Consider the following 15329-nt stretch of genomic DNA (forward strand, 5'->3'; position numbering starts at 1 on the left):
GCTGTCTGCAGAGAGTGGCGTGAGGTTAGCATCATAGACACTGGATGGCAGAGACCCGGGCCCCAGTCCTTCGTGGAGTGATGGTAGCCACACTTCATGGGGGACAACATTCCACCCCACCCTCCCAGCCAAAACTACACACTGTGAAATAGTGATTTTTAAATGACATAATGAACAAAAAACGCTTGCCTGTGGTGTAAAGATAGGAGACTGACTGTAGGCCATGTAGGTGGCTGCTCTCTGGCTTTAGTTTAAGAAGGGACATAGCACACATACCCTGCAGCTCCAGCTCCCTGTAGGGCTCCTTCACAGACCTCAACACAAACACACACACACCCACACCCACAAACACACACCAGCTTCCTACACTGTCCCTGAGTCCCTGTGGCCCTGCAATACCTCCTCTGACTCCCAGAGGCGCTGTTGCTCTTTAAGCTGCAGTGTCCTGCAGCAGCCCAGGTGAGCCAGTCACTACTGCTGCCTGTAGGACTGCTTTGCTTTCAGGCGTCCCTTGTCTTCCTCACAGGCGTATTGACTTTCTTTGGGCCCATCCTTCTGTCAAGCTCTGGTCCTGCATGCTGAGTGAGGATGTGGGGCTGTAGGGTTGGGGCCTGCATCCACAACCCCCAGGCAGCTCCTAGCCTCTGGCGGGGGCTCTCAGGGCTAGACTGGCCCTGAGGACCGTTCTCAACTCTTAAGAAATTGACTGATATTGAGGTCCCTCCACTACTGAACGGGGCCCTGAGGTCACAGTGCAAGTCATTCCAAGAGTGGGAAATGGGGCCACAGGGAACTATTTAGCTAAATGCTGAACCAGCAAGTTCTGGGACTACAGCACGCCACATCCTGGGGCTTTTACAGTCCTGGGGACCAAGATCATTTTCTTTTCTTTTCTCCTCCTCCTCTTAAAAAAATCAGGGCACCATGGAGATGTGCAAGTGTGGCCACCAGAGTCCTTAGACATGCTATCAAGGGTCTGCTTAACCTACTGCACCAGCCAAGGACAATGCATGCAGTAAACATTGAACCCCTACTCAGATCTAGCCAATGACAGGACATTGTCCACAGTTGTGTGGAGAGCGGGGACTGACTCTGACATGAACTCTGGTGCCCCATATTTGACCACTTCCCCTTGGTGGGGAGGCCTAGTGGCCCTCAGAGAAAGGATAAGCTGGCTACCAGGATGAAACCTGATAGGCTGTGACCTTATGGTGGGGAAAAGGTCTCCCTCCTTCTGCCATTGACGTAGGGGAGGGGAAAAGGGTGAAAGAGGGAGGGAGGGAGGAATGGGAAGATAAAAGTGAGGGGATAACAACTGAGATGTAATCTGAACAAATGAATAAAAAAAAAAAGCTAAGAAAAGTTTAAATGAAAACAAAAACAAAACAAAACAACCCCCGCCCCCAGCTTTCAGATGGGTGGTCGTGATGCACGCCTTTAATCTCAGCACTTGGGAGGCAGAGGCAGGTGGATTGCTGTGAGTTTGAGGCCAGCCTGGTCTACAAGGTGAGTCCAGGACCATCACGGCTACACAGAGAAACCCTGTCTTGAACAACCAACAACAAACCCCGCAGCTTTCAGGCCTCTCATGGCCCCCCACAGACCCTGACACTCTTACTCATCTTCCAGATCACAGAGGAGTTGGATGGCTGCAGCCAGCTCCCTGGTCCGTAAGAGTGTGGATGCTGGCGACCAGAGCTGGGTGAGCTTGTCCTAGAGTGTTCTCTGTGGTAGGACAGAGAGCTAGCCATAGCAAGGCTAAAGCCCAGCTTGCAACCAGCATGCTGCTGGGCTAGGCCGAGGGCTTGCATTCTGCATGCCTTGGGCCCCTGTGTTGTTACCTTTTGCATAGGGCCCCCATGCGGTGTGGGGAGAGCTGGGTTGCCATAGGGCCAGCTGCTTCTCTGGGAGGAGGTGGGGACAGGGAACCAGGTTCTGTGGTAGCACAACACTTTGAGCTAGCATCACAAGTTCTCACAAGTGTGTGTGTGTGTGTGGGGGGGGTGCAGGCAGTTGGCTGCATGAAGAGAGGACACCAGGCCAGATACCGCCACTGTAGCAGGGACAGTGACCGCAATGGATGACTAGCTCGTGCTTGGTAGTCTTAGGTGCTTTCTACCATTCAGCTTAGAGCTTTACGGGGTGCTGCCTCCCCACATACAGACAAACAACCCCGAGGAGAAGCTGTATGATTCAAGGTCGTGGCCTCTGTGTGAGGTTAGAGTGTGCTCTGGGGTTCACAGATGCCAGTAGCCAAAGCTGGCCTGGACCTTCCCCAGGTGGACTCTGCTTTGGGATCGGGCAGGGACCATGCTGATGTGCTAATGACCACTATGGGTGGAGGGCCATGTAGGGAAATGGGACACGGGGTCACAAGGGGTTGAATTTGCAGACCCAGCTCTGTTCCTGACTGGCAGTCCTGAGTCCTTAGGATGCTCTGGGGGCGGGGGAAGGGGGCTCACACCACTTGGAATCTAACTGGCCAAGCATGAGGAGTAGATGCAAACAGACTTCACTTAGCACGGCCCGCACCCCGGCTCCTGCTCCCGCTCCCAGGCAGGTCCCCAGGGTCCCGCGCTTCTGCCCTCACCTGGCTTCATTGTGCTCATGACAGCTCTGCAGCTCCTGAGCACTGCCTCGTAGATGGCCTTCTGGTCCTCTGTGAACTTGCCATTGGCGGGGAAGGAGCAGGTGATGTCAGAAGCGAAGCAGTAGTACTCTCCGCCCATGTCGAACAGGCTGTGGGGAGAGGGCATCGTGAGGTGGGCGGGCGGGCGGGCGGATGCTCGGAGGCGCTGTCCCACACACCCCTTCACTCTTTCCGCCGGGGCCTGGCTGCCGCGGGGAGCTGAGGTCACCCCATCAGCTGTGACTGGTCTGTAGGTGGTTTCTTTCCAGAAGGGGATGATTCAGAAAGCTAGACTTGATGGTGCAGGCCTGTCACCTCAGAGACTTGGGAGGTGGAGGTAGGAGGATTGAAATCTTAAGACTGAGCTGGGTGTGGCAGTGTATGACTTTAATCCCCAACACCCAGGAAGTAGAAGCAGGCAGATCCCTGAGTTCGAGGCCAGCCTGGTCTACAGCGCAAGTTCCAGGAGGCAGAGGGTGGGGAGGTGGGGTGATGGGGGCTAGAACAATTTCGAGATCTGCCTGGGCTACAGAGTAAGTCTGAAGCCAGCTTGGACATTTTGTGAGACCTTATCTCAGAAAAGAGCACAAAGAGTGCAGGAGGTGTCACTTAGTAGGTTGCGGTAGCCTAGCACACGTGAGAGCCTAGGTTCAGCCTCCAGAACCACGGAAGGAAGGAAAGGTGGAAGAGGAGCAAGGTGGGGGAATAGGGAGGAGGGGATTGGGGGAAGAGTGAGGGAGAGCTGGCTCAGCCTTCCCAGGGAGAGCTGAGGAAGAAGCCTGGCCTTAGCAGCCTCAGCTGCAGGAATGTGTTCTGAACAGTGGGAGGGACTCACGGCAGGCTGGCTAGGTCTCCAGATTCCCACACACCAACTGCCTTCCATGTGTGCAAGCCTAGGGACTCCCTACCCCGACCTTGCTTGTACCCAGGACGCTTTGCCCAGTGGGTTGAGCTGCACCAGGCCTTTCCTACAGGCAGGCCCACGGTTCTTGGGAGGAACCGGGAAGAGGCTGGAGCCTGGGCTCTGCTCTACTGCCTGGTCTCATCCCTCCCTCTGCCCAGGTCGGACACACATCTCACCAGTGTAGGAGAGAGAGGCAGAGTGGAAACGTTGGGGCGTGTGTAGCCCCGTTTAGCAGTGCTTTCCCAGGGACTGGACTGCTGCATGTGATTCTTGAGGGGTCGGGGGTGCTGTGCAGGCTGAGACAACGAAGAGGACTTGCAGGAGAAGAGGCAGAGGCTCCTTGAGCCGGCCGAGGCTGAACAATGGAAAACAGCCAGGCCTGCTGAGTCAGGAGGATGGAGCTGCCTCTGGATACTGTGTGATGGCTCCTGGTACGGCAGAACCCACATAACAGGCCACGGGGCTCAACACTGGGGGCAGAGAAGAGTCCTGCCCAGTGCACCACCTGGTGGCTTGCAGGTCCAGACCTGACATAGGTTTCAGGCGAGGGGTCACCTCAGAGCCAGAGCGACTACGGCAACCTGCTCCCCTCTAGCATGGGATCAGGACATTAATCCCAATGGCTGAGGGACTTCAGTCTCCCTGCCTCAGTGGAGGCCAGCTCTGCTCAGTGTGGCGGGGTGGCCATGTCCATCTGCAGCCACACACACATGCTGGCCAGCCTGAGCCCAGGGCATATCTGTGGCTTCCTTTATGAGGGCCTCTTACCCAAACTCTACTCTAACGGTAACCACAAACATTCCAGAAGCTGCCTTTATGCTAGTGTTGAGAGACAGAGCAAGGGAGCAGGGTGGGCGCCTGGCCCTGCATGAGGAACATGGCTTCTGACCACATGGCTTGCCAGACAGCACTGTCTACCCCACGGCAGCTGATTCTAAAGGGAAAACTCCAGTGCTTGGATGTTTGGGCACCATACTGCAACCCAAAGTCCTCAACTAGGCACTTTTTAATCTCCTGACTCTTCTGGTTGCAAAACACCATAAACGGGGTCAACAGTACAGGAGGCAAAGCACAGATAACATCTCAGGTGATTCCTAGGGAGCCACCCCCACACCCCCAGCAGGACTGGGAACTTTGACTTGGGTCAAAGTCTCTGGGGGGACCCTGTGTGATACAGACTCAAGGGACCTGGGCCTCACTTCAGGAGGCCCCACCCAGCCAGCTCAGTAACAAGACTTGAGACGCTGGAGACACACCCAGGCATCTGCTCCCTGGGGTGCACTGTGGTCCTGTGTAGGGGGTGTTCCCCCTCAGAATTGGGCACATGGAAACCCCAGATGGAAGGGAAACTGAGGCTACGAACACAGGCCCAGCAAAGCCCTCAGTTGGGGAAGGTAAACATGTCAGTTACCTTGCTTTGCCTCTGCCACTCAACCTCTGGGACCTCATTTTCCCACCTTTAGGATGGGAATGCGGCTCTTGCAAGTTGCAGGTGTGTGTAAGGGTTCTTGGGGCCAGTGAGGGCTACAGTGGGGCCAGAGCTGCAAGGGGTGCCAGTCTGGGGTTGCTGAAAGAAACAACACTTTTATTTGGGCTTCCTGGAGGCAGGCAGGGGACAATGCTTTGTGGTTTGATGGATTAAGAGCATCGGAATAAATGGCCGGGGCAGACGGGACAGGGCCAGGCTTGTGGGGACACTCATTCCGGGGAGGTGCCGCATAAAGGGTAACCTGCAGTCGCCCCCCGGGGAAGTCTACTGGTGCTGGTCTAGAGGAAAAACAGAAATGAACTATTTTTACAAACCAGGAAGCTCACAAGATGACAGGAAACGCTAGAATCATCTAGGATGGGACAACACAAGGCTCTTTGGGGGCACAGACTAAACCAAGTTCTGCAAACCTTCCCGAGAACCCAGAGATGAGATGGCGGGTGTTCTGGGTTCTTCAGCAAGCCAGGCTCTCTCCTCCAGCTTCTAAGGACTGCAGCTCTCTTTTCTGTTAAGATCATCCACTTTCTGGAGAAGGAAGTGTGCACCCAGCCAGCTAGCTCCATCCTGCCCTGCGATGCTTGGGCACGGGCTCGGGTCTATTTTGGTGTTCTCAGTTCCCCTTATTTTCTGCCTTTTTCTGTTGTTGTTTATTTATTTATTTTTTTTAAAGTCCTCCCTTGGTGCTTTTCCATGCAAAACTGATTCCAGTTCAAGCCGTTTGGAATCCAGGGATGAAAGCCACCACTTTTATAAATCATTTCCCTCCAGTTTTCTGTCTACTACGCCTGCCCTTTCCAGGCAGGACTACGATAGAGAATTCCGTCATTCTTGGCTCAACTGAAAATGCAAGATCTCCCCTTCCTGGCTGTGTAGGGACACCCACCAGGGACACCTCCATCACTAGCCGAGTGGGTCTGTGTGATAATCTGAGACATCTGGGAGATGACATGTCTCCAAGCAATGTGCTGGCATCTCTTCCCCACATGTGTTCCTACGGCTGTGGTTCTGGCTAGGACGAGCGGTTCTGTCTTCCGCTGCCTCTTCATGGGGCAGCTCCAGGCCTGGGCTACCTGCCACCGCTGGCCCACCCAGACCTTGTCCAGGTCCTCCCTTTGGAGGGCTCAACTCCCTTCGGCCCCGTGCAGGGCCCAGCCAGCCCGCAGGCGGAAGGCCTCTGAGGGAATGCTGCAATGTTTATACAAGGGCCACTTTGTACTCAGCTTGTAGCTTCATTTTAATCCGAGTATGCAGCACACACTCGGCTGCTTCTCACCCAAGACTGACATCTTACACGCACGTGGGCTAAACATGCTTGCTTTGTGCATGCAGACTCCCCAGTCTGCATCCCAGGCTGGAGGGAGAGAGGTGGAGTTCTGAACAGCAGGAAATGCTCATCCACCCTGGACCTCGGCCAGGCACACAAAGGACGGTAGCTGGTCACTCTGTCTCTGCAGCAGCAGTGCATGCCCTCTGGGCTGGCCCCAGTGGGTACCTGCTTCTCAGGCTCACAGGTCAGCGCCCACTCCAAGCTTCCCAGCAGGCTTCCTGTACATGGCCAGCAGCAGCGGTGGAGCCAGCCTCAGTGCTGCCCCTGGCTACAGGTCAAGCCATGGAGTGAACCTCATCCTATCGACTTGCTGGGCCAGCTGCTCCTCGGGGTCTAGGTAGGCAGGGATGGTCCCCATGCCAGCAGCAGATCTGTAAATCCCCAGCACAGACTCCAGGGCCAGCGGTCCCATGCTGGGGTCCTTCTATGTCTGCAGAGAACTGGGACTGCCCTCTTAGAGCTGCAGAGCACTAGTGCCAGGCCAGGCCCCAAGGAGAGCACCATATTGTAGGCTGGACGAGAGGCAGGCATACAGCTGCTTCCTGCCTCAGCCCTGTGGGCCCAAGGCTGGGCACAGGGCAGTGGCTGCCGTGGGTGGGGGGAGGCTGGCAATTGCTGTCACGCAGACAGCGCATGCTTCAGTTCACTTTTTTGGTGACTAGTGTCTTGTGATGTCTGAGAGCACTGTCTAGACTAGTGCTTTTTAAACCATGGGTTGTGACGTCAATGGAGTGGGTGCGGCCACAAAGCAGTGACAAACTAAGCAGAAGGGACAGCAGCACGTGGGAAGGTCATCTGCTTGTGGCCAGGAGGCAATATCTGCAAATATGAGCCCTGGTGAGAAGGCTAAAGGCACTGAAGGCCTCAGTCAACTCAGACAGACAGACAGACAGACAGACAGACAGGGCCTGCATTTGCAGGAGAGTTCCCTTATCTAGAGGCTGGCTTTTCTTCCCCTATGAAATGCTCTGTGGGGGGCCCCCTAGTGGTCACCAAGCATCCCTTTGGAAATAGCAAGGCCAGGGAGGGGATCTGAGTTTAGTTAACCCTGGCTGGTGTTCTGTAAAGCCTACTGGAATACCAGGCACCAACAGCTTGGAGCCCCTAACCCTGCCCCCTTTTACCCCAGGCCTTCTACCGTAGAGGAAGAGCCCTGGGCACAGGCTCACTCTGCCTGGGGTCACAGTTGGCAGTCAGACACATAACCAGAATGGGCATAATCATTTTATCCAATGCAGGGCTCAAGGGATGCAGGGGCTGCTAAAGGCCTTGGTATCTGCAGCCCAGCGGTAAGGACGGGCATGACTGTGACGGCTGGCCTGCAACCCTGGCTCCAGCTGTGACCCAGACAGAGTGACAGCAGCACAGGTCCCGGTGCCTTAAGTACTAACTGTCCTGAGATGAAACCACCCTCATCTCTCTGGGTTTTGATGACCTCTGGACATGGACATTTCCAGAGAAGGGAGACAGATGAGGCAGGAAGCCACAGCAGGGGTGGATAGGGTGGGGGAGCTGCTGGCAAGCTGCTAAGTGCAGGGCTTAAGGCAGGCCCACCACCCACACCCCAGGGCAGCCTAAGAAACCACAACTCAAAGGGGCCTGGGTTAGTCCTGAGGCGACACTGCCCTCTTCTGGCCAGTGCTGGAAAGCTCTGCATTCCAGCTCTATCAGCCAGACCTGGTATACTGTGCACCTGCGCTCTAACAGGTTTGGAGACCTAGCTGGCATGGCACCTAGCTGCACTTCGTGTTCTAATCCAGTGGCAGGCGGCTGAGAAGTGTCCCAGCTGATTCCCAAATCATACAAAGGCTCCTCTGCCGTTTAGGGCGACCTTGCGGAGGGGTCAGGAGAAGCAGAGAATGAACATCACAGCTTGGCTGGAGTCTTGCACAAGAGTGACTCAACCTGGGATGCCCTGCTTCCTGGTGGATTTAGGCACAGTTGGTGGTTTTCCTGCTGGCCCTGGTGCGGCCTTTATCTGTCGGTGGCCTTAGATGCCCACAGTCTGAGCTGGCTGTGGGAGGGCGAGGAGGGTATGAGGGCTACTCCTCGCTCAGAGCCGGTGGCCCTGGCTTTTCCTGTGTTTCTCTCAGCCACACGTGTTCGCACTCACCTGCCTGGAGCTAGATGCAGTGTGGCACATGTCCTGTGGCCCTGCCACTCAGGAAGGGCCTCCAGTGACCTTGCTACACCATCCTTTATGTGAACATGCTGGGAGCATAGACCAACAAGACGGCCACGCTTGCCAAGCCCAGTCACAGAGCCCTGCCTGCTTGCCTTAAGAAAACAAAACGCAGCCGGTGCTTCCTGCAGGATAGTGCCCCAAGCAGCCGGGTTCAGGGGGACTCCAGGGACACAGCCTGAGGCTCTCTAGGAGCCAACAAGAAATCTGGGAAATTTAACAGCAGCAAGCTCTGCACAGGCCTCATGGCTCTAAATGGAGCTGATGGGAGGAGGTCCAGACAGCCGAAGCCACACATGTCCCCACACGGAGCCGCTGGGTGATGTGGCCCAGAGAAACAGGAAGGGACCTGGGAGCCACTGGCTGGGATGTTGGAAGGCCTGCAGCTCTTGGCTGACACACTCCATCTGCAGCCCAGACCAGCCTGGGCAACATGCAGACCTCACGCGCGAGGACCATGGCCTCAGCTGACTTTCAGCTCCACCTAAGGTTTGCATGAGCAGGCACAGTGGTGCGGGACTGTAATCCGAGCACTTGGGAGCCAAGCCAAGACCACTGCTCTGAATCAAGGCCAACCTGGGCTACGGTATGAGACCCTAGTTCAACTGTTAAAAGAAAAAAGAAAAGCTGTCCGAATAAAGTGTAAAGTGGGCTGATTTGTGCTCTGCCCTGGCCCAGGGCTGGAAAACGTACTTCAGAGACATAGAAAGCAGGAAGGAGCCTAACACATCAGGCTTTGCTGTTCCCGCCAGCATTCGCCACTCTGACTCCTTGCAGCCACAGCTCTAGGACCCCCATAGAGGGACAGAAAATGGGAGGTGGGAGGGAGGAGCCTCTATGCTCAGGACCACACAGCGTGGCTCCTGGTGCACTTTTGTGGGTATATGCTGACAAGTGTGGGTGTACTCACTCACTCCTGGGACTACTGAAAGAGACTGAAGGGGTGTCACTCAGCACCTTCTTCCCTCCTTGCTCTGAACCAGCTCTGACTCCCCAAACAGCCCCATTACTGTTAAAATACCTTTCTTGTCAAAAGTGAGGTAGAACCCAGAGCCCATCCCTGTGCTCCATGCCGGAACACATGCCCTGTCCTAGGGGCGCTCACCTTTGGGACAGACCCCACTCTCTACACATATTCCGGTCTCCTACCTTATGATGAACTGTCGTGGCTTTATGTTAAGGTAACAGTGTGATTTATTATTTACCAAACGCGCTAGGTGCTTGGCAGATCAATTTCAATAAAACAATGGATTATAAATGCTGCCAGCAATCTGGCAGTAGCAGTAATCAACAAAACATGTTCTAAATGCTGCATAATAAATTGACTATAATAAACCCATAATGATTCCACTGGCTACAATTCAAAGTTAGCACTAGAAAAACAAAATCACCAATTTGAGTTTGGCATGAACATCCGTGGGTTTCCTCGGCTCACTCCTGTCCACTGCTGTTCCGGGAGGCACAGGTGCCACATGCTGCCCATGAGGGCTGAGGTCACAGCAGCTAGCCATGTAGAGGCCTAAGGCACATGGGATCCTGGCTGGCCCCTACCCATCTCTGGGATCCCCAGGAACACAGGCAGAACTGGCCTTCTCACAGGGTGAGAAGCCTCTTTGGGGCAGATAAAACAGAGAGTGAAGAAGTAGCTGCATCCTCTAGAGTGTGCTGGACTCAGGAAGAGTCAAACTCATGGCCAAGTTGGGTCCAACCAGCTAGAGCTCCCCTGGGACAGCAGGGACCTGTTCATGTGGCTGGCCTCAGCCTCTGCCCTGGGACTGGGTTCCAGCGGCCTGGTCTTTGGTTCTAGCCAGGACAGGCCAGAGCCGAAGAACATCAGCAAAGCTCTTGGGGAGTGGGATCTTGTGGTACAGGCCAACGTGTCAGCTCCTTGAAGGCCGAGGCAGGAGGACTTAGTAGAAGTGGCTCAAAATAACAGGTGAAAAGAGGGAATGGCTCAGTCCTAGAGTATTTGCCAGACATGCTTAAGGCCCTAGGTACCAGGGAGTGCCACCAGGCATGGGTGAGGGGTACAGGAGGTCAGGGAGGGGAAGCTTGGGGCCATCACGGTGCCTGAAGAGACCAGGTGGCCTCTCTGGCTGTCTGTGGCCTAGAGGGGAGGGGCTAGCCATCTCTTCCTGTCTCCACTGAGCCAAACCTGAGGCAGCCAACCCTCTCCCTAATCCCTATGACACCACACATGAGCCCAGCCACCTAGAAGCAGCTCCCAGGGCTCTCAGGCCCACTACACACAGGCCCACAATTCCAAGGCCCTGTGCAGCCTGCAGGCTGTCATCTGTTTTGTGGACTTGTGCTGCTAGGCAAGCCAGGAGAGACTGACATTGACTAAGGTCCTGTCGTAAGTCATGGAGGGCGTGGGGTGGCAAGGACCGGCAGTCCTAAACGCTGGCCTCTAGGGCTGCCAAGGTCTCATCTCTTGCTGGCTCCCACTTGGATTACCAGCTTGGGTCCCAGGAAGAGGCCTTTTTTCAGCCCCTCTGCTCCTCATATACCCTTTCTGCCATTTTCATGGGTGTGTGTGTGTGGGGGGGGGTTGGTCCTGAGATGTGTATGTTATGTCCGATTGCAGGTGGGTAAACTGAGGCACAGAGAGAAGCAGCTTTCTCCAACCAGCATGTCTGGCTTGGTTGCTGACCCTTTGCTGGTCATACACCAGCGTGGGCCCCAGACTGAGTGGTTGTCTTGTACTTGGGAGTGAGCACTCACAGGATGGTGTCTTCCTGTCTTCCTCTGCAGCTAGGTCTGTCTGTCCATGCATGTGTGTCCCCCCTCAGTAGATGTGGCCCTCCCTCTATCCGCCGCACAGCCAAAGCCACCAGTGAGCAGCCACCACAAGAACCTGAGGCTGGGAATGAGTGAGTGGAGCAGGCGGCTGAGAAGGGAGCTGATGGTCCGGGCCGGGCAGCAGCAGCCAACCCGAGAGGAGGCTGCAGCGCTGCTGAGGAGCCTCCCTTGAATTGAACAGTGGGCCAAACGGCAACTAAGAGCCAGCCAGGCATGGTGGGTCACGCCTCAATCCCAGTACCTGGGAGGCGGAGGCAGGAGGACTGCTGTACGTTCCTGGCCTCTATTGACAAAACTAAACACAGATATTGATTCTCACAGCACATCTGAAGGCTAAGGCAAGGTGGCTCTGTGTGGCTTGTGACCAAGTGCCAGACTTCAGGGTCGCCCTTAGCAGCCCAGCAAGGCTTGAGCCAGCCTTGGTCAATGCCTGGTAGGCATCATGGAGTGTGTGTGAGTGCAGACCCCTCCAGGCCCAAGGGCGACAGTCTGGCATGCTCTGCCCACACCTGCCCCATCATGGCCTCATGAGGAACCAGTAGAGCTGAGGCAAGGGCTGCATATGTCAAGGAGCCTGGTGGCCAAGGATAAGGTTTTAGGGTGGAGAATGCCCCGCACTGGGAACTCAGTGGTTGGAAAGGACAGCTTGGGATAGTCAAAAAGCCCCTCCCCACCCGCAGCTCCATGGGAAACCACAGGAAATCTCGCTGGCATTTTGCCTCCTGATGTTTGTTTATGAGGGTCAGGCCTTGGGCCTGCAGAAGGTAGTATGCAGGCTGACAACTATAGCAGAGAAGTCTGGGCTGAAAGCAGGCCCGGCTTGGGACAGGGGCCCAGAAGCCTCTGGCTGACCCACATGGTCATGTGCACGCTGGGGTGGGTGATGGCAGCTCAGGCCCACTTACCAAATATCTCCATCCTTGATGGTCCGGTCATTGGGGGCCCCGGCATGGCCATAGTGCAGCACTGCCGCGTTCTCACCGCTGCAAAGAGCCACGGAGGGTGGTTAAGAGCCCGCTGTCTCCTGGCAGGGCCAGGGGGCTGGGCCAGGCCCGCAGCCAGGAGTAGAGGAACATAGCGTGCCTGCCTGCCTCAGAGCTGGGAGTAGCTCCTTGGGCCTGACATCTGCCTCCTGGGCTGGGGGTGCTGGCTCCCGGGGCTGGGGGTGCTGGCTCCCGGGTCTGGAGAAGGGCAGAAGGCAGGAACAGCCTGGAGTCCCAGCCAGGGCCAGTGGCTCCCTGTTCCCTGTTCCGTGCAGCTAACCTAATGAGCTACCCTTTAGGAAGAACTAAAAAGAACTGCCCAGAAGGGGGGGAACCCACCTGGGTGTGATATTTATGGCCCCATTTGGGAGTCCCAGGAATCATAAAAGTAGAAATAATGATTTTTCTCTCTATGCACCAGAGAAACACATTTCTGAGGACTGAGCTGTCTGGATGTATTATTCATGGGTGTGGACGCCCACGCTCATCGTTGAGAGCGCCCACCTCTGTCCAGGCTGTGAAGGCTGGAAGGACAAAGCTTGGGAGGCTATCTTGGGTCAGCCCCAGACACAAGAGGGCACCCACACCCATGATGTGCTCATGCAGTCACACTCGGAGTGACACTGCAACCAGCCACTCACACAGCTGTGCAGTCAGAGCCCATGGCTGCCTGTATGGCCGAGGCTAGTTCTACCACGTGTGTACACTGGAGCAGAGCCAGTGTGCAGATGACACAGCCTCAGTGTGCCACAGAGAGCCCACACAGAGGCCCCCATCTGCCCCGCCCCCATGTCTTACCCCCACTACGTGCAGCAATTTGCTACAAGCTACCTGTAGACTTGTCTGTTTGTCTTATGCTACCGGTGAACACGCGTGACAGAGCACAGGAGTGAGCAAGTGCCCCTGAGCTGGGGAGTGGGAGGATGGAGTGCTCCCCACTGCATGCCCTCCCACGAGGAGGCCTGGGCCCAAGACTTACCTGCAGCAGATACAGGTGTAGGAGGTGTGACGCATGCCACCCCGAGAGTAACAATAGTGCTGGAATAGGCTGTGGAGAGAGACGTGGCGGGGATGTTACTGGAGCCTGTACGACCTTGATCTTCGAATGCAGACCCTCCCCCCAACGATGACCTGCTTCGACCACACCCCTTGGCAGGCTGGAGTTCCCCAGTGAGTGTGAGCGCAGGGCCAGCCCCTCACTGGGGCAGCTTGCCAGTTATACTGTCAGGATTCCTGGGCAAGCAGAACACTAGAGCTTGCCCCTGGGGAGACAGGCTGGGATGAAGGACGCAATTCTATAGGGCTGGAGGGGTCTCCCTGCGAATCTGTGACTGGTGCGTGGCCCAGGAGCGCCATGACCCAGTGTTATCTTGCGCTGCCCGGAGAGTGCTGCGCAGACGGGATGGCAGGGCTGCTGCAACAGGGTGAGGAGGGGCAGGGTCCAAGTCCCCTTGTTGAGAAACCAAGAGGCCAGCTGGGCTCAGGGACACTGAACAGGTAGGCCTGACAGCAAGGGCTGAAGGGACAGATGGGCCCTGGCCCCAGTGCCAAGGATGCCTTTGGGAGAGTGGGCTATAGTGACTTGAGGGCAGGAGGTGGTCCAGCCTTCTAGAAGGCTCAACAATGAGAACATGTGTGTTGCAGGAGGGGCAGTGAGCTATCGCCTCACAGTGGGACCCCCTGGGTTGCTCACTTGTGGATGGACCAGACCCATCATATCAGAAGGCTCAACTCTCAGTGGATGCGGTGGCACGCACCTGTAAGGCCAGCCCCTGGGACACTGACGCAGGAAGACTGCTATGAGTTCAAGACAATCTTGGGATTGTCCAAAGCCAACCAACAAACAAGAAGAACAGACAAAAGAAAGCTAGGGCTGGGGAGATGGCTCTGTTTGTGTAGTCTGGTTCCAGCGTCCACATTAAAGGCGCACAGCTCCCTGCAATTTCAGCTTCAGGAGCTGGACACCTTCTCCTGACCTCAGTGGGCACTAGGCATACACATAGCACACATACACACACGAACACAGGCTAAACACTCATATACATAAAAATCACCTCCCACACCCCCTTGAAACGTCCTCACTATAAAGCCCTGGAGCTCTAGAGCAGCCTTGACTTGAACTCACAGAGACCTTTCTACCTCCGGAGTGTTAAGACTAAAGGCAGGACTTTTTTTTTTTTTTTTTTTTTTGAGAGAGGGTTTCTCTGTGTAGACCAGGCTGGCCTCAAACTCTCAGCTATCTGCCTGCCTCTGCCTCCCGAGTGCTGGGCATTTTTTTTAAATAAAGGAAGCTGAGCCCTAGGGAGGCTGACCTGCCCAGAGCTTTAGAATGGCCCAGGCCCCAGCCCTCCTATATGCCTTGGACTCCAGCATTGGGACATGTGTCCAGACTGCAGCGCCTCACTGGTATGGGGATGATGGTGGGGAGCTGCTTTCACTTCATCCAGAGGCTCCGGCATGTTGCCCCTGAGGGGCCTTGGCTAACCCTGCCATGACAGGCAGGCCTAGCTGGCCTCACCACGCCTACTGCCATCTGCAGAGTACCAAAGGCAGCCCATGGGCACGCTGAGTGGCAGTTCTGCCCACCCCGCACGTTCTGTGCCTGTTTGGAAAGTGTACGCGCATGGAGGAGTTTAATCTTCTAGGCACTGTAAACACAAATTATGTATAATTGTCATGATTGGGTATTAAGGAGTTGTTATGCAGAAATGGTTCCATCGGCTTTCAGACTTGCCTCGCAAACCTTTCAGGATAGCTGGGTGTCTCACAAGTGGAATGTTTCCTCAATACGAAGGATTTGAGGTGCTGTGGGAAGGTGGGGAGACACCCAGTCCTTTCCTTGGGTGGCTCTGTACTCACAATGGGAGTGCATAGGCAGTGGCCAGTCAGCCCTCACCTAGACAGCTGAGTCTAGCCTGGGGTGGGCACAGCCTTGGGACTCTTTACCCAGCCCTGGCAGTCGCCCTCCCTCTGTAAATGTTTCTGAGGGGCAGCCTGGTGTGTTGGCATATGC

The 15329-nt window shown here is 55.6% G+C and overlaps 1 protein-coding gene across 1 annotated transcript in view; it reads right to left on the reverse strand.

Annotated features, from left to right (window-relative positions):
• Positions 1-15329, reverse strand: part of Pepd (peptidase D) — a 134829-nt gene that overhangs the window by 9324 nt on the left and 110176 nt on the right. Inside the window, exons 10-12 of the mRNA XM_051162196.1 lie at positions 13296-13364; positions 12239-12316; positions 2591-2739 (exon numbers count right to left, since the gene is read on the reverse strand). Of these exons, the coding sequence (XP_051018153.1) occupies positions 2591-2739; positions 12239-12316; positions 13296-13364 (296 nt within the window). The remainder of the gene's footprint in view (positions 1-2590; positions 2740-12238; positions 12317-13295; positions 13365-15329) is intronic.

Source organism: Acomys russatus, chromosome 19 (assembly GCF_903995435.1).
Source record: "Acomys russatus chromosome 19, mAcoRus1.1, whole genome shotgun sequence".
Classification (NCBI taxonomy): Eukaryota; Metazoa; Chordata; class Mammalia; order Rodentia; family Muridae; genus Acomys; species Acomys russatus.